This window comes from Lissotriton vulgaris, chromosome 9 (genome assembly GCF_964263255.1).
Source record: "Lissotriton vulgaris chromosome 9, aLisVul1.2, whole genome shotgun sequence".
In the NCBI taxonomy this organism is placed as follows: domain Eukaryota; kingdom Metazoa; phylum Chordata; class Amphibia; order Caudata; family Salamandridae; genus Lissotriton; species Lissotriton vulgaris.
In genome coordinates, this window is record NC_141697.1 from 1,113,286,556 (window position 1) to 1,113,311,911 (window position 25,356).

General features: G+C 42.7%; 1 protein-coding gene across 1 annotated transcript in view; it reads left to right on the top strand.

The window, feature by feature from the left end:
* DNAH12 (dynein axonemal heavy chain 12) overlaps positions 1 to 25,356 on the top strand; it is a 1,291,066-nt gene that overhangs the window by 522,418 nt on the left and 743,292 nt on the right. The window contains exons 33-35 of the mRNA XM_086939114.1: positions 17,821 to 17,904; positions 18,010 to 18,198; positions 18,371 to 18,490. Of these exons, the coding sequence (XP_086795240.1) occupies positions 17,821 to 17,904; positions 18,010 to 18,198; positions 18,371 to 18,490 (393 nt within the window). The remainder of the gene's footprint in view (positions 1 to 17,820; positions 17,905 to 18,009; positions 18,199 to 18,370; positions 18,491 to 25,356) is intronic.

Here is a 25,356-nt window from a genome sequence, read left to right on the forward strand (position 1 = left end):
GCACTCACCCTAGAAGAGAGGAGCACTATCAGCTCAATAGTGGGACATCAACGTTCAGTCAATCATGGGAACAGTAAACACTTTACTGCCTGGGGCTATTTATATTTATTACTCTCAGTGGTCAATGATGTTTATTACAGCATGAGCCTGAGACTAATGATTGTTTCTCCCTAGGGCTATTAATACTCATTATTGGGCTTGATCATTAGTGCTTGTGGCTGCTTATTAATAAATGGGAGGTACAGAGAAGGGGGTATACCCAAACTAGTCACTGGGACCTGGGTTATAAATGGTACGGTAAGAGATGGTCCCAGTGTGGAACCATCAAAGGACAAATGGAAAGAGAAAATTATTTACACATTAAAGAACAATTGTTAGAGAGAAATAATTACGATTCAATGTTAATCAATCACAAGGAATAAAAAAAATTGATTTTCACAGTTTTACTGTGTTTATGTATAGGTTCAATACTTTGCATAGGACCAAAGAGCAAAGGTGCCCCGGGGAGGGAGGGGGTGGTGCAAGGAATAGTGTGGGTTTGGGGAACGGATAGTGAAATAATACTGGTCAGTGGGACCCAATTTTTAACAAAGATTCCAATACATATTGGCTTGTAAATACAGCCACACTTCGTACATTAATGGTACACAGCGTTAGTACATAAGCCTCCAAAAATAACCATTTAAACCAATGTAACAATATGGTTTGTTCGTGGGAAAGGTGGAAGATCATCGACATTTCGACCCCTGTAGTTCTAGTAAGCAGTGAAAACCTTAGGCTGGGGTCTTCATCAGGACAAACGCGGTGGTGAAGGGGACCGTGATTGAGGAATCATCAAGGCTCTACAAACTTCATGATGAATGTGGGCCCAAGGCTCCAAACGAGGCACAGATTTAAAAAACAGTTTTTGATGTAAGGGTCTAATTCCCAGAAATCATCAAATGAATCGCGATGCCATGGGCTGGTCGGCGTCACACCAAAACAAGGTGCACTCATAGTTGATGCACACTATAAACAGGGAACGGGTTAGCCGCCTGAGAAGGTCGGGTCTCACATTCCGAGCACCGGATCACGGCCGCAGTGAAGACCGAGACCGACTTCACTGCGGCTGAATCTCCTCTGCTGTCACCCATTCAGTAATGTCTCTGAGCCAGTCTACGTGTTTCGGGGGATCCAAACGAATAGCTATTTTCCAACTGAGTTTCTTCCAGGAGGGAGAAGGAATCAGGCCTAGTTGTATCTGTTTCATCTTGAGTGGACTACTCCTTCACACCCGCCTCCCAGTAGGGGTCAGTGAGGGGCAGGACCAAACCATGCCTCTGTTCCCCAGCAGCATGGGCAACTATCACTACGCGCAGTGTAGAGGGCATGCAGGGTTTTAAGTAAGAGTTAAGTTTGCTGTATGTATTTATATTGTATTAATTTAAATCTAGCATTGGAGCTCGTCAATATTACACCTGCCCAGTCTTTCGAGGTCATGGGGGCGTCCAGTGATTCGTCTCATTTGACCTGAGTTTTAAGCGTGGGATATAAGCCATCCGCCCTGAGGGCCTTGTATATAGAGATCAAGCTGCTCCCCCCTGCCATGCTCAATATTGTCACTTGGGTGTCAGAAGGATTTGGTGCATCTAGAAATGACAGCCAGAGGTCCAGGGCAGTAGTCGAGATCATTGCGTATTGCAGAAACTGGCCCTTTCCCATGGCAAAGGATATTGTAGTGTAAATTTGTGTGCTGAATCGTCCGGTGGGAATAAACGTCTCCTAGAGAGTTCCAGCCCACATGGATTCTTCTATTTTTAAAAAGGGACCTTATTGACATATCTGGGGTGTAGGCTGCTCTATGCAGCACAGACGTGACTGCCCCTCCCATACCTCGTAGCCCAAGCGTACTGGGAAAAGTATTTCTGGTGGTACCCTCAAACCCCCCCATCAAGATAACAGGGAGAGTTTTGTCCCCATATGAGCTCCGAAGGAGTTTTTTCTCCCAAATATCCCCTGGATCCAACCAATGAATTGCGTCCTGCAAATGTGCAGACACATAATACAGTTCTAGCTGGGGAAGCTCAAAGTCCTCTTGCCCCCAAGGACTTCTGGGAATAGGTAGGTCAGCACATTTCCTTTTGTTGGCCCATAGTAGTTCCACCATAAGACTGTCAAGGGTTTTAAAGTAGCGCAGAGGAATCATGTAGAGGGTCCACTGGTGGACGTACAGGCCTCTATGAAGTACGATCATTTTGGGGATCCTAACTCTAACCATTAAGGAGAGAATGAGCTCTTTCCAAAAGCGAAAAGAGGACCGCAGTCCTTCAATTACCCACAACAGGTTCAGATTCACAAAGGATTGGGGAGTATGGGCCAGCCTAATCCTCTAGTTTTTCACACCCTCAGATTCCCAGGGAAGTCCTGTCGTGGGAAGTGCCTCCAATGAGGTATATGACGAGTCACCCTGTGGAAATGGAGTGGATTTTGTGGGATTGACTCTGAGGCCCAACAGTTTGCCAGATTCACGCAGTACCGTAAGGAGTATTCTGGTTGGATTAAATAAACCAGGTTGTCGTCAGCGTGGAGGGACACCATATGGGTGTTCCCTCAAGGGGTGCAGAGGCTTGCGGAGTCTTTCTTCCATTGGCTCCATTGCGAGCAAGAAGAGGAGGGTTGATAATGGACACCCCTACCTCGTTCCTCTATGTAACAAGAAGGCATCCGAAACCTCCCTCCCAGACCTCACTCTGACGCTAGGGGATGAATGTAGTAGTTGGATCCAAAGAATAAATTTGGGGCCCATGCCCATCTTTTTTAAATACCTGCCACAAATAGGACCCATCTAAGGAATCAAATTCTTGCTCAATATCAAAGAGGCTATGGCTCTGTGCGTTTGTCGCACCTGAGTGACATGGAATATGAGTGAAAGAAGCCTAAGGTTATAGAGTGTACTCCGTTATTGAATAAACCCTGACTGATCTGGGTGGACTGGGGTTGCAAGCAGGGAACAAGAGTGGAAGAGTGGGGGGATGGCTTGCGAACAAGAGGGGGTGTGGCAGGGAAGGCTACAAAATAAGAAAATAAAAAACAATTACTTCTCGCCGCAACTCTCCTCAGTCATCTCTCCTCTGTCGTTCCTCGTCATCTCTCTGTTGCCGGAACCAGGAAGCACACAGGCTCCCTACCCAAAGCCAATCACAATGTTGCAATGCAGCGTTGTGATTGGTCTCAGCGTCGTGATTACAGCCTGGTGAGGAATATACAAAGTGCGCATGACTGTTTTTCCGGCCCAAGATGGCTGGCCAAGCAGTCATATGCCCTTTGGAGTGCAGCAACGACTCCTCCTAATGTACATCACGGGAACCCAGCCCCGCCCGCCCAACCTGGCTGATACTAAAAGAAAATGATAATAACAGAAATAACTTCTGTTATTATTATTTTATTTTTGCTATTACTTATGGTGGGAAGGCGAGGGAGCGAGCGCGCTGTGAGAATTGTACTAAGGAGATATTGGGCGATAGGAGGAAATCTCCAGGGGGAGTCTTTACCTGCCATTTGATTATTATTTGAGATTCTCGCATTGTATGTGGGAGGATCCTGCTCCGGATGGCCTCCTGATATACCTCCATTAGTTTATCAGCCAATTGGTCTGCATAACGTTGATGAAAGTCAGCGTGTAGCCCATCACTACCAGGGGTCTTGCCTGGTTTCATGTTTCTAATTGCCGCAAGGCTTTCTTCCTGGGTAATGGGGCTATTTAGATGTGCAGTGTCAGCGGGATCTAACAATGGAAGTGGTATTTCCACCATGTAACCTCCCACGCTAGCCTCTGATCCGCCTCCTCTGTCTGGCGTAAGTCTTGCTGAGGTGAAGTTTAGAGACTTGGTTTATGGTACATTGGGTGCATACCAGGGAACCCTGAGCAGTTCGGTTGGATAATATTGGGCTCAGTTGGGATTTCTGTTGAGTCAGTCTGACTAACATTGCTCCGGTCCTAGCACCCTCTGAGTGGAGTCTCTGACAATGGGCTGTTTAAATATACTTCTCAAGGCTGCACCAATCATCAAGCACCCCACTACGGCCCTCTCGCCAGGCTTCTAACTTTCTGGGTGAGTGGGCAATTATTTCTCAATTACATTGAGGTCACCTATGTGTTTTTGAATGTCCCTTTCTAGTTGTTGCGTCCCACATGTCGCTTTCAAACAAGCCCCACAGATTACAACTTTCATTGCTTCCAAGTCCAGCGCAGTGGAACTAGTGCTGCCCCAGTTTTCCTCAAAGTAATATGATAAGGACTCTTGGATATTGGACTTAAAAGGGGATCTGACAATGCCTCTGCTCTCAGTCTCCATGAGGTGATTGCAGAACATCACCCCTCACCCGCCAAACACATCAACACCGGGGAATGGTCTGAAATGTAGCGAGTAAGATAGGAAATATCCCAGTCTCCCTGCCAGGCTGGCTGAGACTAAGCAGTATTCAAATCAGCTATGAGTAGCCGTAGACAGGGTGTATCAGGAGTATATTCTTTCAAGCAGGTGGCACTCCAGCCATACGTCGGAGAGGAATTACGTCCTCTAGCGAGCCAGTCATATGGGGCTTTGTGTGGTGTTTATGGGGGGCACCTGGTCAAGGTCAAGCACCCCATCTAGGACGCAATTGCAGTCTTTGGCTAGTATGATATCGGCATCACGGTATTGCGATGCGGCTGCTGTTATTGATGTAAAAAAGTCTTGTGAATCAATGTTGGGGCATAGACATTTATGGGACAGAGTTTGTTTCACAAATAGATGTATACAAATGTGATATATCATGTTAATTAGGATCATGTAAGAAGTTGCTTCACATTAATCAATCTTCAAGAATATGGGGTAGGTATTTCCTGTTGTTGGACTTAGCCCTTTCTGTAGGGTCATCCCCAAACTATTTGCCTTCACCCTCCTGTTTTCTGAACTCTTTTTTGTTGGTTTTTAGGACTCTGCATACTTTACCATCGCTAAAGTGCTGGTGCCCCCTTCTTTTAACATGGTGAAATTAGCTTACACCTAACTGGCATATTTAATTTTCTTGTAAGTCCCCAGTAAAAGTAGTACTACATGTACACAGAGCCTGTAAAATAAAATGCTACTAGTGGGCATTCAGCAATTTTTAAATATTTTTATATATTTATTTAATGCAATTTTATATAGCGCAAACTTTACCTGAAGGTGTCAGAGCGCTCTACAAAAGGACCAGTTACATTACATAAGGACTTCGGAGTACATGAGTTACATAAAAGATACAAGCAGAAAAGCTCTAAATTCACATAAGAATGGTAGTAAGTATAAAAGTGTACTACAGATACTAGTGGTTAGAGTTACATAGATATACACAAGTTGGAAATTCACTCAAGATTACATTTTAAAAAGAGATTAAGGTTGGACAATTAGATATTACATATTTACAGAGCATGACATTCTTGCAGTGTTCAGTCAGGCCTTCAGGTTCTCTTGCACTCACGACGGTGGTCTTGGGTCTGGAGAGATCCCTCAGGTGGAGATGGCCATGGGGGTAGAAGGCAGAGTGGTGGTGGGCGGAGGCAGACTGCTGGATCTTCAGCCTGAACCTAAGCTGTCCTGGGCTCCATCTGTGGGAAGAGGGAGGACGCTCAGTGCAGGCGGATCTGTGCCACAATGTCAGGTCTCCCGCCTGGCTCAAGCACCCACAGTGAGGCCTGGCAGGCCCAGGCACAGTGCATTCAGGCCTCAGGGCAGCCGTGCGGGCCACCAGGCTTGCTCTGCCGAATGTCCGGACAGAAGGCAATCTGGGCTTGCATGTCCTCCGGCAAAGCTTCCGGTTCCTCCGCGTGAGCCTCCCTAACTGGGAGTCTACCGATGGGTGATGCCACGTGCGTTGCACAGAATGGATGGGACCGTGTCTAGTAATCAAGGGCCTGCTAGGCCCAATAATCTTCCCTTGCTCCCAGGATGATCGGGCCAGGAAGCCTCGCCTGGCTCAGCATCTCGAGGGCAGGGGAGCCGGCGCCCACGAGGACATCAGCACTTGCCTGCTCCTTCCGGGACTCCTGCGTGTGCCACCATGGCAAGAAGCACACCTCTGCTTCGGCCCCTCCATGCCGCAGGTAAGATTCCCACGCCTTCCACCGGAATAGTGGTGCCCCGATAACGTCCATGAATGCAGAGTAATGGCTGCGGGAGCACAGGATGGTGACTGATTTCACTGCGTGGAGGCCAGAACTCAGGTTGACACGTCCGCTCCTACCTCCATCTTGAATCAATGATTGTGCCACACATTTATATAGCCTTTTAAACATGACTCAGGCATGCCATTGTAAGCCTGCGGGTGCAGTTTTAAACTGCCATTCGATCTGCCAAATAAACCTTTTGCCATGCCTAAACCATCCATTCTAATACTTACAAGTCGCCCCTAGGGTAGTCCCAACGCATTCCACAGTGCAGAGTACAGTGTATTTAAAACATTGAACAAGTAATTTTAACTTTTACATGTCCTGGTAGTGAACAACACTTTAATAAGTGATGACTTTCAATTGGGGCCAGGAAGAAATATCAAGTTTGGTGTCTAAAGATTTGTAATTGGAAGCCCTATTTAATGGTGAAGTCAAATTCTAAGTCACTATTCTGAAAATGCTACTTTTAGAGACTCACAGTCCTAGATTTATTTTTTCAACTTTTAGAGAGTTGTCATTTTCTCGTCCCAACCATTTGGTGCTTGCAGTCTGTATCCTTGGTCACTTGACTAGGTGTAGCTACCAGTTGGTCTTTCTGTATTGCTCCCAGACAGTGAGAAAAAAGGGGGAATAGGTTTTAGCAGGATGGGCCATCTCTGACATGATAAGGTTGTGCTGTCACCTACCACACTTACACATCACAAAGGCTTTGCCTCGGCACACTCGCAAAGGGCTACACACTAGTCTTTTGTCCCCAGCCCAGCTGGGCTGGGAGTCAGGAAATTCCAAAGAAACTTTTGTAGTTGGAAACCTTCAGAATCTTCTTCTACTACAAAGCTGGCCCCGAGAATAAATAGTGGATCTTCAGACCTTACTCTTCAGTACACATCTAGATATGTAGAAGACTCGGGTGGACTGCTATGCAGCTGTGCTGCAAGGAGGGCTGCTGCTCTGCTGTCCTGCTACTTCGCTATCCTGCTGCTTGCTGCCCTGCTGCCTGAATGAAAAGCTGTGTACCACAAATGGTTTCGTTGTGTAGAACCAATAATTTCTTTTAGACCACAACTATTTTCAAAGCTATGTCCAATGGTAACTAAATTACAGTGATGCACACAAAGAGAGTTTACAATAAATAAATGTTTTCTTAGCCTTTTAGTCAAAAGAGATTTTTTTATATCAAAATTTTAAAATGGGCTGTCAGACGAAATACGACACGTAATAACATAACAACAATAACAAATCAATTGGTGACTGGTGTGACAAATAGTGAGACAGACAAAAGTATGTCAAATTTATAAAGAACAAAACAATAGCATTAATCTCTCTGTCCTATTCTGAATTTCAGCAGTAAATTGCAATGTCTGTTGATTTATGGTTAATTTATGTGTGTTTGCTCTATACATCGATACCTCAGAATAAAGCCATAGATGTCATTAAGGCTACATTGAATAAACGCCCTGCACCACACTGGGTGCCCACTAGCTTCCTAGTGGACCTATTGGAGATCGCCATGAAGAGAAACTATTTCGTATTCAAGCAGCAGTTTTACTTCCAGTGCAAGGGAGTAGCAATGGGGGCCACGTACGCACCGAGCCTGGCGAACATCTATATGGACAGCTATGAAGAAGAACACCTCTATTCACATGATAATCCATACATCGATTCCATAGCTGTCTGGAAAAGATATATAGATGATGTCATCATGATCTGGTCAGGTACCGAATCCCATCTACAAAATTTCTTCACTTGGCTGAATCAAAGGAGTCAAGATATGCAATTCACTACATCGTATAACCGTGACACCATTGACTTCTTGATTCAGAAAAGGGGGTGGTGATGAACAGAGTGTCTGAATTGAGCAGACCACTCTTACCCAGTCCAAAGATCAGGGCTTGATCATTCACCGTTATTTATCTCACTGCCCCATCCCAGCTCAGAATCTGGCTATATGCAAATCAGTCTGTCCCTGGCCCAGTGCATCATGGGAACAGGGCAGACTAAACTACCAAGCCAATTCTTCACCAGAAAGGAGACAAGCTACCGGGGACCGGTTTCTGGCATTTCAGCCGTCTTCGGCCCGGCTTGCTTGAATCCTGATGGAGCAGTGAGAAAGGGACTCATGTCTGAGTATACCCTGCCACACCTATAGTGGCCAAAAACGATTCAGAAAAGGGGGTGGTGATGAACAGAGTGTCTGAATTGAGCAGACCACTCTTACCCAGTCCAAAGATCAGGGCTTGATCCATCACCGTTATTTATCTCACTGCCCCATCCCAGCTCAGAATCTGGCTATATGCAAATCAGTCTGTCCCTGGCCCAGTGCATCATGGGAACAGGGCAGACTAAACTACCAAGCCAATTCTTCACCAGAAAGGAGACAAGCTACCGGGGACCGGTTTCTGGCATTTCAGCCGTCTTCGGCCCGGCTTGCTTGAATCCTGATCGAGCAGTGAGAAAGGGACTCATGTCTGAGTATACCCTGCCACACCTATAGTGGCCAAAAACGATTCAGAAAAGGGGGTGGTGATGAACAGAGTGTCTGAATTGAGCAGACCACTCTTACCCAGTCCAAAGATCAGGGCTTGATCCATCACCGTTAGATGATGTCATCATGATCTGGTCAGGTACCGAATCCCATCTACAAAATTTCTTCACTTGGCTGAATCAAAGGAGTCAAGATATGCAATTCACTACATCGTATAACCGTGACACCATTGAGTTCTTGGACCTGACATTCAAAGTGGAGAACAACCTCATCTATTGTGATTTATTCAGAAAACCGACAGAGAGAAATACGTTACTGAAATATGATTCATGTCACCCTCGCAATTTGCGAGATAATCTACCCTTTGGTCAATACCTCAGAATGAGACGCAATTGCACCAGAAGGATCGATTTCTTCAGGGAAACGGATATACTCACCACACGATTACGAGAACGAGGTTACCCACAGGGCCTCCTTAAACGGGCCAGAAAAAGGGCATGGTACTACCCAAGAGACCAGTTGCTCACTCCGAAAGAGAAGAAACCAGGCACTGATAACCTTGTAAGCGTTACTATGTTTCATTCAAAGAGTAACAGCATAAAGAAAATTATCCGAAAATACTGGAACTTGGTGGCCCCGGAACTCCAGATGGATGAAGGCCCCCTATTTGCCTTTAAACGAGGGCGTAATCTTAAAGACAATGTGGTACAAGCCTACCTAGAACCTCGAAAACAACCCGATTTGAGAGATCAGCTAGGATTACCTCCAGTATTGGGCCACTTCAAATGTGGCATGTGTAAAGTCTGCCCACTATGCATGGAAGGTTCAACTCTAACCCATGGAAACAAGACACACAAACTTCCATCTCTGACTAATTGTAATACCTCTAACGTAATTTACATCATCCTGTGTCCCTGTAATAAGCCATACATTGGGCAGACAACGCAAAAATTTAAACTGAGGATCCTACAACATATGAGCCACATTAGATGCAAAATGCAAGGTGCTCCGATGGTAGAACACTTCATGACCTGCAACTATCCTGTAGAAAGTCTAAGATGGAGAATACTCAAAAAAATCACTGCCAACCCAAGAGGTGGATCAATGTCAGCTGCCTTAAACAAAAAAGAATGTAAATGGATACATACCCTGGACTCAGTGTCCCTTGGCCTTAATGAACATGAATAGATTGCCAAGCAAATGGGCTTACTATAATCTCCCACTGAGTTATACACCTCTTATACAGTAGCCCAATCTCATTAGACCTTTACCTTATTTGTTTTTCCAAACTAAAGGCTCTATAATCCCTGATTATTATAACAAACTGACGTTCTAGACCTTAAAATATAAATGAAAATCTATATGTGCAATCAGTAGTGGTTTAACCATATATTTCTTATCGTGCATGTAGTGCTCATGTTACTGTGATAATTGTCGAAGCAAGGCAACTTGAAATATTGCATTGCTAATATAGGAACAGACTCAACCAAAGTGTAGCTAAATTGTATAATTTCCACCATGGATCAACATGTAGGTATCTTCATTTTCTGGTAACCATTTTAATTAGCTTCTAGTATGTTGGCTTTGTTAACATTTGAATTAAACTTCACTCTGAGGGTAATTGAATTGTGTAATGTGCATTATGTATAAATATGCATGTAATTCTCTTTGCCAACATTTGAACAAGACTTTACCTCGAGTGGATTCAAATTGTGTAACGTGCATTATGTAGAAATATGCATGTAATTTTCTTGCCATCATAATCATTGCTGTGTATAGAAAATTGACAGATGCCGGTTTGTAATGAGTACTTTGTAACCCAGTCTAGATTCTGGGAGTAAATACAAGCTACGCCGATAACAACGCGCCCCGCCTCCTAAAAAAGGATAAACACGCTTTACGTATAACAACAAGCGATGCTTGGTTGCCGACGCGTGGTTGCCTTAGAAACCACGCGCTACCAGTGACGCATTAGCGTCTTCACGCTACAATGTTTTAAACTCCACCTTTCGGCATAGGCGGTAAGCTGACTGTTTGCAGCCGCCATATGAGCAGCCGTGCCGTATCACCATAGCGCGATTTGTACACAGCTCCTGGTAAGCGTTGTTATCCTGCTACCTTATAGACCATGATATAAACATGGATTGGGTTTTGGGTTGTTAACTAAAAGTCATTCACTACCCAGTCACCTCAACTTTTTCACTATAAGCACAGGTTGGGTGACTCTATCGTAAATCACTTTTAGCATTAACCGCACCACTCTGTATTTAAACCACTACATTCTATCGAATTACTAGATGGATTTGAGCTTTGCTTTTTTTATCGAATGGCCCATTCGAGAAACACACAATGTGATAATTTACACTTGGCTCATTACTCTCCCAGTAGTGCCCCACAATACAAGACACCGAGTTCACTTTCCAACTGCCCGTTTAAGTTGCGCAGGTTAAGTCCACATAATGTGATATTAAGTGCAATTCACAGTTCCTGTGGATTAACTTTATTGTTCCACATATTATGACACTCATTCAAGGTACACCATTCCAGAAAAGCTTAACACCATTATCCGTGATGTTACTTCTTAATAGCAACTTTTGGTCGATTTATTCACTCTTAAGTTGTTACCTGCTGGTACCCCCAGCACTCAATTCTGAGACTGATAAGCCCCCCTCCCCCCTTTTTTCACAGATTAAATGACTCTGTGCCATTCCGGTCCAGGAGAATCACACTCACTTGGATCTTAGGGTGAGTACTCCAACTGCCCGCTTTATTAGGCAAATCACCCAGCCTTTTAAATTAAACCCCCCCTGATACACCCCTTTCTTGACTTATTTGCAGACTGTCGGACCTTGTACATTTGTCTTGAAAAACACCCGCCGCGACCTTAAACACTGGTGCCGAAGGGTCGAAACGTCGACATTTCTTCACAGACCCAACAATTCTAGAATTCTAGCGAACTGAAAGAAATAAATAGGATTCTGGAAAATCGCATTAGCGGATGGCCTTCAGGAAATAAACATTTGTATATATTTGTATATATTGATTGTATTGGAATACATCATTATTGTACATACTGTTTTTATCACGTGAACACTATTCACTATTGTCACTTGTTTGCACTTTAATAATTCTATTGACAGTCACTGTATTGATTGTATAGAAAATCAATTTGAATGAATTTAATTCAGATGAATATAAAAAATACAAGTCAAGTACAGGTCCTCTTTTCATTCATTGTAAGAATCTGATTTTACTTTGCTTTTGTCAGAGGGTGGTTCCTTTCTTTCCTTTTTTAAATTGCATTGAATAGCATTCGCAAATCGTTTGTGTTGTCACCCGACAGAACCATTCTTTATTTAACCAATCTTTTTCATCTTCGCTTCATTTCTATGGGTTATCTCACTTGTGCAGCCAACTTGTTCACCCTTTTGATATCTCCTAATGTTTTAAAAGCTTGTGATGCCACAACAAGGGGGGAACATTCTAGACACAGTGATTTTATATTGGCCACTATAGGTAGATGTTCCTCCATAGCTGATTCAATCATTAGAGGTTTTCATGTCCGGGAAGAGGAACACTTCCCTTAAGTTTGTTTTCCTTTTCGTTCCTCTTTCTGTTGTAAAATGAGAGCAACTGTCTGAAGATTGGCTCCCAGATGTTTTCAAACTGCGAGCCTTTGCCACCACCGCCTCCCTGTAGGCACCCTCTCTGTGCCACTTGATACAGTCCACCAGGTCTTCTCTAATCCATCGTAAAGAGTTGCTCCTGCATTGAAGCCTATGTAGCAAGAGTTCTTATAGTATTCATATATGGAAGAGAAAGCCTACCTCCTATTGCTACAAGCATGAAGGTGCGCATAAGCAAGTGTTTTACGGAGCCTGTGAGACTAGATGCATCATACAAGTACCCAGTACCTTCCACACTAGAGTAGTGTGTGTCATACTGCTGAAACCACACTAAGTGTGAACCATCCATTGTTGGTGCCTGCTTCCATTGACTTCAGATGCAGTGTTTCCATAGGAGTGACAGAAGAGTTATACATTTGAATAGACACTAGACAGTTAGTCACAGTAGGTGCTTTTGGGGGTATAGTCTAGAAGTGGCAGAGGAGCAATCCTTGTAAATGGGAATGTGGCACTAGCTGTAGTATATGCTCTTGAGGATCTGCTCAGCAGCAGCAGCAGTAGAGGCACCCAAATGACTCGGTATTATGCTACCAGCTGCATTGTGTCTATGTGGTCCAAAAGCAATGAAAAAGTTGTTCATATGTATGACCATTACACCATCAGTCGTAGTATATGATCTAGACAGACCAACCAATTTAAATAAGTGTCATACCCATTCTAGAAACTGTTGAATAGTAAACATTGCTGTGTGCCACGGGTGGACAGGTGGTGTCCCTATAAGTGGGAGTAAATCCAGTATACATTTCCTTTTAGATTGCCCAGGTGTGAGACAGATTGCCCCATAGTAATAGCATTATGTGAGAAATCTTAGTATGTGCAAGGAGTATTGGTTTAGGAGTGACAGATAAGCATCCCAAAGTTAATTTGGAGTCAGTAGCACAGCTTGTGGAAGCATGGTTTGTGGCAAACATGAAGAACATGGTAGTCCTAGCTGGGTAGCAGGTTACACTTCATTTGAGCAGCACAGTTCATACCAGGTAACGCTAAGATAAGAACACATTTTAATTAAGGATAAGCTTACCAATATTAACTGAAGTTGTGATAGTATACATCTAATAACCCTTTGTGGCGGTGAAGTTGTTCACAGGTGGGCTGCAAGCAGTTTTATACAAACTTATATGTTAGATACAACTTCAATGCAGGTGACTGAAAGCAGGTTAGATACCACTGTAACACATCCTTAATATGTTTTAAATAAGGCAAGGTTTAAATCTCTTAAATGAAACAGTGATAATAATATAGCCAATTATACTTTACATGTTCACAGTTTCATATCATTGTTTATGACGTATGAAGTCCTAACTGTCTTCTTCAGTTCCAGTGGTGTTTTTGATGGTTGCTTTTATCAAAAGATAGGTCTGGAGCTTAGCGACGTTTATAGAGCATGTGAGCACTATAGAGCACTTTATGTGTTATGGGTAGGCAAGTTCTTGCCTGGTGCTGGATTCTCTGAATCTCAATGGGAGAAGCTTGCCCTTTTTCAGTGTTGTCAGGGACTGGACTACATCTAATGGTTACGGAGAGCTTCAGGGGCTACAGAAGCTGCAGTCTGCTTAGTCCACCCACTCAGACCAACACAGGCCTAATACTTCCTTCACTGTTTATGTGATGGTTAGGGGTATTCATCATTGTATCCGCTTGAGTGAAGACACGTTTTTATAGACTTCCTGAATTGAATGTGGATTTCTTGGATTCTTACTATAACTGGGAGAGCGTTCCACAGTTTAGCGACTGGTTCAGAAACATATGTCCGTCCCACTGATTTCAAAGGAGAGATGGTCAGCTGTAGAGCTTTGAAAGTAGAGCACCTGTTGCTAAGTAGCAACAAAGTGCTTATAGAGCTGGTAAGATGTGGTCATGAATTTGAACTTGCAGTAAATGTCTTATCTTTTTGTTATTGAGTGTCTGTATTTGTTGCTGTATTGAGAATGAGATACCCTCGCTAAGCCCATAGTCATAATCACGATGTGGTGTAACAAGCGAGGTGGTCACTTGGAACTTCTGCTGAAATTCTAGGTGTGGGAAAAGTCATCTGAGGGTCTGCATGAAGAGAAGAGACTTATTTTGGCTTTGTTTTCTTGGAATACCAGGGATATGCTGAGTCCATGCTCGCAACTAGGTTTTTCACTTCTGTTCCAGTCTCTGCATGTCAAGATCTCCATTTTTGATGGGTTAAATTATGGTGCTTAGTAAGCACCTTATGGTTGTCAGTTCAAAGACATTAATCTACCCCCCATTTAGCCAAATCCAATGTGATTTCTAGTTTTAGCATGATTGGAGTCAGTGTAATTGTTGTATGCCAGTTTGATGACTTTCTTCAGATTCGGTGCTAGATTCAAGTAGACTGAAGAGAGGGGCATCATTAATCCTTGTGGTAAGCCCCGATTTAATGCTGAAAGGTGGTGATGCTAGTGGGGGAAGAGACATGGTGCTTGAACTTTCCGATTGACCCTCAAATAAAATGCTCATTGTAGATTTCAAATGAATGAATGAATGGCTTTATTTCAATATATGAAAAATATCATAAAAGCAAATACAACAATTTTAAAATCATATAAAAACAACAGCATTATATTTCCACCCATAAAATCTTATTAGCCAGAACAGATAAAACAAGCATTAAATAGTCACAGAAAGCCTATTCAAACGAATTATCCATGCCCATTTTAGAAACTTGGACACACAACATGAAACCAGGGTACAAGTGTCAGATTTTAAAATACGCAGCGCCTCTCTGTACTGCTGGGTACCTAACTGCCTGCACAGAGGTTTGAGCCATCTCCGCCTAGGCCGTACATATGCGGGACATTCAAAGAAAATATGAGCGACCGACTCTACACGTGATGGGCAGGTCGCACAGGAGGAGGAGCGAGGGTAAGCGAGATTCCAACGAGAGGTAAAATCGCCTACCGGTAGCGTCCCTACTCTGAATTTAAAGTACAGAGCTCTATCAATAGGGATGGTAATAATGTCAAGGTAGGGTTCGTAGGCTACCACTTCCTTCATCTTCAGAAATTCATCCGTAGATTTACAATGTTTTACATCTAGGGAATTCTTACAGAGTACCCAGCTCCAGTAGAGTTTTTTTAGAACTGCCTTTAGGGGTGCGGTTCTTGCTTCCCACGCCTCCCCAAGCCCCAAGGCTCCTAGCAGGTGTTTCACATTCCTCAACCACTTGATCTTGGACCAGCCCTCCAGAGCCATGACCTCTGTTAAGGCCTCTGCATATGAGGCTAGCTCGGGCACTCGGCACAGTCGAGCCCAGAGTAGCAAGTGGCGAATTTGGGCCTGATCCCTAATCGATCTACAGCCCATATCCATTAATACAGGTACTGAAGGGGTGCTGTGGGGGAGAGCCAATAGGTCTTTCAGGAATTTGGTCTCTGATCTAACTAGGACTTCGAGGTTGCAAGTGCCCCACAATTCTGCCCCATACAGAGCAGCACTGACCCCTCTAGCTTGATAAATCTCAAGGGCTGGGGCAATAGGCTTGGTTGTAGAAGAGCGTTGCTCCTTCAGGAGGGCGCCACCCACCCTTTTATGGGTTAGGAGCATCTTTTGAATTTGTGAGTTCCAGTGCATTGAGTCTGTCAGACGGATGCCTAAATAATCAAATTCAGACACCCTCTCCAGAATCACGGAATTCAGCACCGGTGGGCGATTCATTTTTTTGGGTGGGTTTAGGACCAGGAACTTTGTTTTATTAGTGTTAAATAACAGGCCCCTTTGGGAACAGAACTCCTGATAGCTGTTAAGGAGACTCTGCAGACCCACTGGAGTCTTGGAGATGAGGAGGGTGTCGTCGGCAAAAAGCAAGGTGGGGATTCACTTGCCCGCCAGAGAAGGTGCGTCTGCAGGATGTTTTAGCACAGGGGTCTCCAAAACGGTCCTGGAGGGCCGGATCCATTCCAGATTTTTTGGATATCCCCATTGAGATACATGTAGTAATTTTAAAAATCTGGCATGGATCCAGCCCTCCAGGACCGGTTTGGAGACCCCAGATGCTCCACCACTCCGTTCACATAAAGAGAGAACAGAGTGGGGGCAAGCACACAACCCTGGCGGACGCCTCTTTCAACTGGGATCCTGTCGGAATTTTCGCCATTCTTGACCCACCGCACCTGCGCATAATTGTCAGTATGTAACCTGACCAGGAGGGACAAAATGTACAAAGGCAACCCCATCTCAGACAGGACTCTCCATAGCCCCTCACGTGGTACTAGGTCAAAGGCAGTCTTCAAGTCTATGAAGGCCAAGTAAAGACTACCCTTGCCCAGCACCACCACCTTCCAGTATAGGAGAACCAGTCTAAAGGCCTGTTCAATGGTCTCTGTGCCGGAGCGAAAATTGGCCTGAAGATCTGATAGGATATGATTTTCGTCTATCCACTGGAGGACCCTTCCCAAATGAACTTTCCCCGCTACCTTTTGAGATGAATCAATTAGGCTTATAGGCCTGTAGTTTGCAGGGTCGTCCCGGCTCCCCTTCTTAAATATCGGGACGACCTCAGCCCCTTTCCAGGACTCTGGAACGGGTGCACCATTATTGATGGCATTTAGCAGAGATGAAACCAGCTTCCCCCACTCCTTCCTATTCGCTCGCATCATATCGCCCGGTATCCCATCGGGCCTAGTTGCTTTTAGGGGCCCCAGCAACTTGATTATGCTTTCGACTTCTCTTGGAGTAAAGGGATCACCCAATGAATCTCCTGAGAGGTCGGCTAACAACTAGATTCTGCAAGTAGTTGCTTGGGAGCCCCCCTCCTTGGAAGTATAAAGGGACTGAAAGTGATTATACCATGCATGGGCAGGAATGTTACACGTTATAAGGGAACAGTCAGGTCTCTCCCTTGCCCTTACCAAGTTCCAGAAGCCTCTAACATCTCTGCCTTTACTTGCTGCCATTGTAGATTTCAAAATGCATTACCTGAAGCCAATGTATGTCTGACTCACTTTAAGTATATCAGAGTTTCAAGGCTGCAAGGTTCTTTGGTTTGGAAGTCACTTAGGCTTATTCACTATATCTCAGTTGTAAACTCAACTCTTGTGCATGTGTCGGTCTTCCACCATAATAATTCTCAGTTATAGACACGAATGCCCATGAATGTCATCTTTTTGAAATAGAAGACATTGAGGGTTCCCATTCACAGACACTCGCTATCACTGATCTATGGGCATAGTTTTAGAGACGTGAGTTTGTGAGTGTGGGCACCAAAGGAAGACATTACCTCCTTCAATAAAATCTATAAGGTCTAATATTGTAATGGCTTTCTGAAAGAGTTTGTAATACATAGGGAGGTAAATCATTCTTGGAAGGTCGGGGATTGTATGTGCCTGCAAGCATGATACGTTATGTACACCAACAGAGTAATCATTTATGCAATGTACAAACACAGTGCGTGATTATGTACCTTGGTATGCAGTGGGTGTCATTTGACTACTCTACCACAGCACTCAAATCAATGTTCTATGTTTTTTCAGCTTTGTCTGATGAGTGGAGAAATTATACAGATGTCCTCTCAGATGAGCCTTATTTTTGAAGCGATGGATCTTTCTCAGGCATCGGTAAGGTACAGGCTGGGAATGGGGCTTTAGTTCAACCTACACCCACGCCGTCTCTTTGCTGTATGGAGTAAGAATGAACTCAATGATATTTTTCGTCTTTTTCAGCCTGCTACAGTGAGCCGATGTGGTATGATTTACATGGAGCCCTTACAGCTAGGTTGGATGCCGCTTGTTACATCCTGGTTGAACACACTGCCAGATGCTTTAAAGCAAAAAGACCATCTAGCTCTACTGTCAGATCTTTTTGATTGGCTGATTCGACCTGCGTTACGGTTTCTTCGAAAAGTTTGCAAGGTTATAAAACATATTCTACATGGTTTTTGTTTAAGAAAGACTAATCCTGCTTTCCAGCTAAGAGATTCTTCTGTATTCGGTGCAGGATTACGCCTAAACCCACCCTAGATGTCTTATGCTGTGCTATTTCTATTTGCTGATTCTTAAATGGTGTTCTTTTTTTATTTATTAGGAATTGGTGCCTACAAGCAACAGCAACACGATTGTTTCACTTACTCGGCTGTTTGAAATGCTACTGTTTGAAGTTGTAGAAGAAGATCCACTGAATAAAAATGTCAGGACATGGATAATGGTCAGTCTCTAATTTAAACATAGTTGATTAGGTATGCGCACTGTGTGAATCTGTGCAGAACAAAAAAATCTCCATCCAGAGGAATTTGCATATTAATTATATCGCAAAGATATAGAACCTACGATGGTTTAGACTGCTCAGGTTGCTATTGTCATGGTTAAAATAATATCAACATACTCTGCTGATGATCAGTTTTTAAAAAATGATCTACAGCATATGTGCAGACACATATCTTCAAACCTGCGTTTCATAAGAATGGTTGATTTAGATTTTGCTTCTTATGATAATTCAAACCTGTATGAGCATTCACCAATGTTTTTTTCAGTGTGATGATCATGATAGTTATTATATTCTCTTTATATCATATTATTTGCATTGTTTGATCTGAACTGATTTACTGATGATACAGTTTATTTAATGATGCATGACTCGTTTGAAATATTTAATTGAAAATGCACAAACATTTTGAGAATGTGCACACACGCAGTATGTGTCAATATAGTCAGTTTTGACCCCACCTAAGAAACCAGACATTAGATTACCACCAATCAGTTTTACCACGGAAGGGGCATAAACACTGTTCAGTTGGGCATCAAGATAACTACCTCAGGTCAGCCGATTGAAATGAATGAAAAATCCTCTGCTTTTCTGACGAAAGTGCTACGTTTGGAGAGAAATTACCATTTAAATTTCCTCCACCATATAGTTCCTTAGGTTAAGGAAATGTGACTGTTGGACTCTCCCTAGATTTAGCATAGCCTTCGGAAATCTGAGGATTTTCTTTATACCCCATCTCTATATCAGGCTCTAGTGCGGTTCTAAAGTAAGACCAACATGAACACCTTTAAAGCTTGAAAATTGTCTTTGAAACAATAATGTGCAGCCAATGTTTGGCATTTATAGTTTACTACTTACTCAGAGCCTTATGAAATCCATCGTGTTCTTTTGTTTAAAGTACAGTATTGGTAACTAAGAGTTATTCACCATTGAATTCTCTGTAATATTCATAAGAGGCGGAATATCTCCGCACATGTGAGGATTCCAGAACACACTTTTTAGAAACTCCATGTTTCTCAAGCATTGGGTCTTTCCTTGAGTTTGATGCTTGAATCTTCCCATCATCGAAGAAGAAGCCTCTGGTACATACTGAGCACAAACAACTACAACACAGTATATATGTAGCAGCCATTTAGCCTCATTTGAAAAGATCCGAATTTCAGCCAGTGCGGCTCCACCCAGAGGTCAATACCATTCAGATTTTCACCACACAGATTGAGTTCAGGGAGTCTCCACTCAGCTCTGTTCTGTTTGCTACAGGACAGTGCTACACTCAACTTTTCTGGTTTTATCAAAGCCTGTTGACAGTACTGCTTGCATTTCTGTCTCTGTGGGTTGTGAAGAGGACCAGTTCCATGCAAGGCAACCACCCCCTTCTTTGTGTCCGATATTTATTTTATTTATTTATTTACCGTGGGTATCAGAGCTCTTTACAACATGAATGAAATAGTGGTGAAAACATGGTATAAGGATACATGAGGAGATATGCAAACCAATAAACCGTCTAAGACCAAATACATTAGAGGGGTGAGTCAAGTGATAACTTAGGTAGGTGAAGCAGTCAAATGACCACCAATCCTTGATGGTCTAGATATTAAGGAGAGTCAACTGGGTTATCAGAGCCTGGCTCAGTTGGCTTTGTCGGTTAAGTATTTGTCGAAGAGATGACGTTTCAAGTCCCTTTAGAAGCAAGAAAAGAAGGGGCCTTCCTGAAGCTATGGGAATTCCCATGATGATAGACATTATGTGCCCAATTCACAAATGCATTTTATAGTATGTAAAGTAGTATCATAGTTGTACTACTTACGTACTACAAAATGTAATTCATAAACCTATGGGTGGAAATCTCCAACTTCACCTCTCCTATATTGTTTATGGCGAGATTTCTGCACCTGGAAGTTTACTACATCGGGTCTGATTCCGATGTCGGTCGGAGGGGCTCCCTGGCTGCATCTGACAGGAGCGACTACGTCTCGTACGCCCTATTTCCGGATGACTCCTACCGCTTTAAGAGCGAGCAAGCACGATGTGAGGATAGCCTCGTACTCTGACCAACTCTTATCTGCCAGCGACACCGTTCAGACGACTCCAACTTCATCAGCGCGCATCGCGCCATGAGTCCGATTTCCAAGCGACCAAGTACAATGTGCGCATCGAGCAGCCGGATCGACTCAAAACCTCAGACCCGAAAAAGCTCTGGGAAGCGGACTTCGGGGGGCTTAGAGGGCCCCCCTTCACCCGTAGCCCTACAACTCGGTCACAAATGGGTCCCCCCTACACATGCATTTATGGTGCAAAGGCACCAATGCGTCCTAACGAAAGGGGGCGCCCTTTTTCACAACACACTTTTTTTGCAATAGAAGCCTATGTACACAACCTACACCAGGCTCCCACTGACTTCAATGGGGCTCCAGCCGACCCGAGTCTATCAGCACGTACTTGCATCGTACTCGGGCGTACGGACCCCAGGAGCATAAGTTGGTTGGAAAGCTCTACGGGACTGAGTCGGCCATAGGGCTTTCGAGCGAGATCGGAATTGGGCCCAATGTAGTAAACGTGGGAGTGACTAGGGAGATTGGTGGGAAAACAAAGAATATCTACTAAGTAGGAGGGGTTTAGGGAGTAATAATGAGGAATTTATTTTGGGGTAAGAAGGAGTTTAGGAAGGGGCATGCTAATACAACTCCCACTCACCAACAAAAGAGTAAGACCTATGCTAGTCACACACTACACTTCTAAAGTTAGGACTGCCTTAAAGGTGACAAAACAGTAGTAAATGTACTACAGCCCACCCTTGGAGTAAGTCTAGCACCCCACAAGGCAAGATAATGCAACACATTCTCATAGAAAATAATTGAGGCAGAGGCTTAATATCACAACCCAGAAGAAATTCTGCTAAAAAATAAATTATTTTGACTTTTAAATGGTGTGTTGGTATGTATTCACTGAAGAAAAAAAGTTAAAGTGATGTTACAGTTAAGTGATGCAATGAGACAAGAACTAACATTTAAAAGCCCCAAAACAACTCACATTTTCCAGTTATAGTTTAATCAAAGGCAATAATTTGCACTCCTGACATGCAGTGCTAATGACCTCACATATGTTAAAATACCTTATTGATGGCATCACTGATTACATTTCAAATGACATCATTGATTACATCACTTATGAAATTTCTGATTACACCATTCATTGATTATATCTGTGATCTATAGACAATGTGGACAGGAGATAATTCAATAAGCTACATCTGTTCCCAATTTTCCATCACCAATGGGGTCATAATGGGCATATCCACCATGTCACCTCAGTTTGGACCCAGCCATATTCAAATTCCAATGGGAACAGTGCAGCCCAAACTGCCAGACAAGGTCCTTCATGAACCAGAACACAAGCAACCCAGGACTGTTTTTTCCCTAGTTCAGGCTCATCATTCAGTTATAGCTTGGTTCCAAAGACGCAGTGTGCACAGGATCCATGTCTCAGCATACCTATCCCACTTAGGGAAACACACTAAAGTATCCAAAAAAGTGATGGATGGAATACTTGAATTAATCTCAACCACTTGTAATTACTCTGGGCTGCCAGTCCACAGTTGTTTATCCCAGTCTATCATTTTGTGTACTTTAGTGTTACACACTGATAAGGCACCTTTATCCAAGCCATATGGACAACCCTCTGTAGTTTGATAAAATACACTACACACTGAGAAGAGCAGAAATGCTTACAACATTGGAGCCATTGTTAAAAGCTTAACATAAATGACACCATCTCTAAATAAAATAACCCTACAACAGTGTGCAAAGCTTCAAAGTCATCAGGGTAGTTCTGCAAGAAAGTCCACACCTTATAAATGCACAATTTACATGCAATCTGCCGATAGTACTCTATATAACATATATATTTCATATGGGCATCTGCTCAAACATCCACAGGTGGTTAATTATAAGTGAACAGAAGCTTCTGCTTTTGGCACAGGTATTCTGGAAATTGCCTTTATTTTTAATCCACAACCTACTTTGAAACATGGCTTTGCAACCAACACACTATAATATCACTTTATGCTTTGCTTTTTCAGTGAATTTCTGGATTTTGAAAATTATTTTCTGCAAGCTGCATGTGTAGCACTGTCTTCAGATGGACAACCCCTCTCTGCATGGATATAGCCATAGGAAGTGGTGGTTGTGCCTGCCTCACCCCCTCAGCACACCAACTGCAGAGGAGATTGAATGCAGAGTTTTGCACTGGACAATTTGCTGTTTTTTTTTCTAATGGTTTTAATTTTCTTTCTAACCATTTTTTGGTGTGAAGCCTTTTAATTGTTTCTTTTTTAAATTGAACAGTGTGCAACTACTGTGTTTTCACCTTTGTATTTTTGTTCTATATATATATATATATATATATATATATATATATATATATATATATATATATATATATATATATATATATATAACTTTTTTATTTATTAGGTTTGTTTGCACAACTCTTTTCTTCATATATCCTTCCGTGGCTCTAGAAATAATTATTTTACCGGTCTCCCCAGAAGTCACAAATTTCAAACAGTTCTTGTAGTATATAGCAAAATGCTCCATGATGTTGTTCTCTTGCTCTCAGTGCTGCACTTCCTAGGTGCAGTTTCTTCACTTCTGCTCTCTGCTGTGTTCTCTTGCACTATGCACAAACTATGTGGTTGGGATGTATAGCCCACAGATTCTTCCACATCCGGCTCATTCCCAGGGAGTACTGGCTAGGTTTACCTTTATGGAGCACTTGTTTGCACTAGGTGCATGTAACTTCATGTGCCTTTGTTTGACCAGCTGGTAATGAGAACAACTGTCACACCGCCATTATTTTTGGGGCCTAGCCGGTTATGCTTCTGCAGTCGTCGAAGGCACATAGTTAAGTCACCATCCTGTGATGATCCAGCTGTGGAAGGGTCATTAGATTTTGTCCTCTGAGTCGAATGCTGTGGAGTTCTCCCTGAAACCAGGATTTAGTCCCATTTTATGCACAGGAATGTGCTCTATAGAAACACCAATGTACTAATGGTGAAGAAGAAATAAATTTGAGCTTTTTATGTAAAGGCTTTGGGCACATTTTGTGCATAGTGTTTCCTGAGTGTTTAACCTGAGCCCCTCTTTGAACACTAATTTCTTGAAAATGGTGAGACAGATTAAAACCAAATCACTAAAAACAAGCTTTCTGAGCCATGTTCTTTCTGCCAAATTTGGTGCGATTTCATTGTCATTGTTTCTGTATCAGAGAGCAAAATTTCCCATAAGAATTGAAATGGAAAATAGCACTGTAGAGACCCACCCTTCTTCTTGCCCCCCCCCCCTACTTGACAGATCAGCGCAAAACTGTCAATGAAGTATCCAAAGTGGATGAACTTTTACTTTATTAAGCTTTCTGTTTATTCATCAAAAGGCACCAAAATTAAAAATTGCTTTTCTTATGGAAAATCTGACCTACTTTAACTACACATTGGCAACTGCTAATGTGTATTATATATGTTTTAGTCTTAAAGTTATGCAAAATTAATAATTAAATATATTCATTAGCTTAAAATTGATAGTTAATCAATTAACACAACTTTCAATTAAATGTAATAGTTCGTAATTAAAAATAATATTTCTAGCTAGAGTGTTGTTTATTTTGTTTAGCATTTGTAAAATACATTACATTAATGTATTTAAATTATTACATTATTTAGTTCATACTATTTAAATTGTGCTAGGGTAGAAATACTTGTATTAATTTATTTTCCATGTATATTTTACAATTAAATAAATATAATATATATATATATATTTAATTTGGATGCTTTAATAATTATCCCTATTCTTTACCAGGGAATCTCTACTGCAATGGTGGATATCTCCACCAGGGTGGCAGAGATCTCCGCCTAGTTCTGAAAACTTACAAGTAGTAACTTTACACTCATAAATGTGGCTCCTACCCCTATTTTTAGGGGGCAGAGACATGTAAGTCTCTACTTTGGAGTAAATTTACACCCAGAAAGGGTGAATAGCCAGTGGTAGTACATTTAAGTGTAAAAGTAAATGTATACATGTAGATTTTCTCATGTGTAAATTAATTTTTGTGATTAGACCCACATGCTCCTTATTACATGGAGCCTTGATATAAACCTTCGATGATGCATGTAGATTTAGGTCTGATAAAGGATCTCTAGTCATTAATGATGGATTATTATTTAAAATGTTCTCAAATAACTGAAGGCTCCTCATTCACTGCCGCCACCTCAGTCGCAGCATCCTCCCCAACTGCAACAGCCACAGCTACTGCCACAACAACTGATTCAAACAACACCTCACCCTCTACCTCAATTACCACTATCAAGAATAGTAGAAGCAGAAAGTGTGGAAGAGGATATTGAGTAAGAAGAGGAAAATTGGGTCCTTGAGGACGCCAGCGGATGGGAAAATTATGTGGCAACCCCTGTTAGTGAAGAGATCCACCTATAGTGGATTTCCCACCAGGTGGCATTTCCATCTTTTGCTGTCTCTTAGAGAGAAAGTGCCTCAAATATTTTTACTATTGATTCAAGTGCAACAAACTGTTTTCTATATAATTTTAAAGACTTCAAGAGCCACACCCTTAGTGGTCCACAGATGGAATAACCAAAAACCTGAAGCAAACTCCAACTACCTTCACAGCAACTGTTCCGAGTCTGGAGAAGAAGTATAGAGCACCTGACCCTACACCGGCATGCTTGATAGGGCACCCCAAGGCAGACTCATTTGGACAACAAGCAGCATAGCACCATTGATTGAATGCCTCATCTC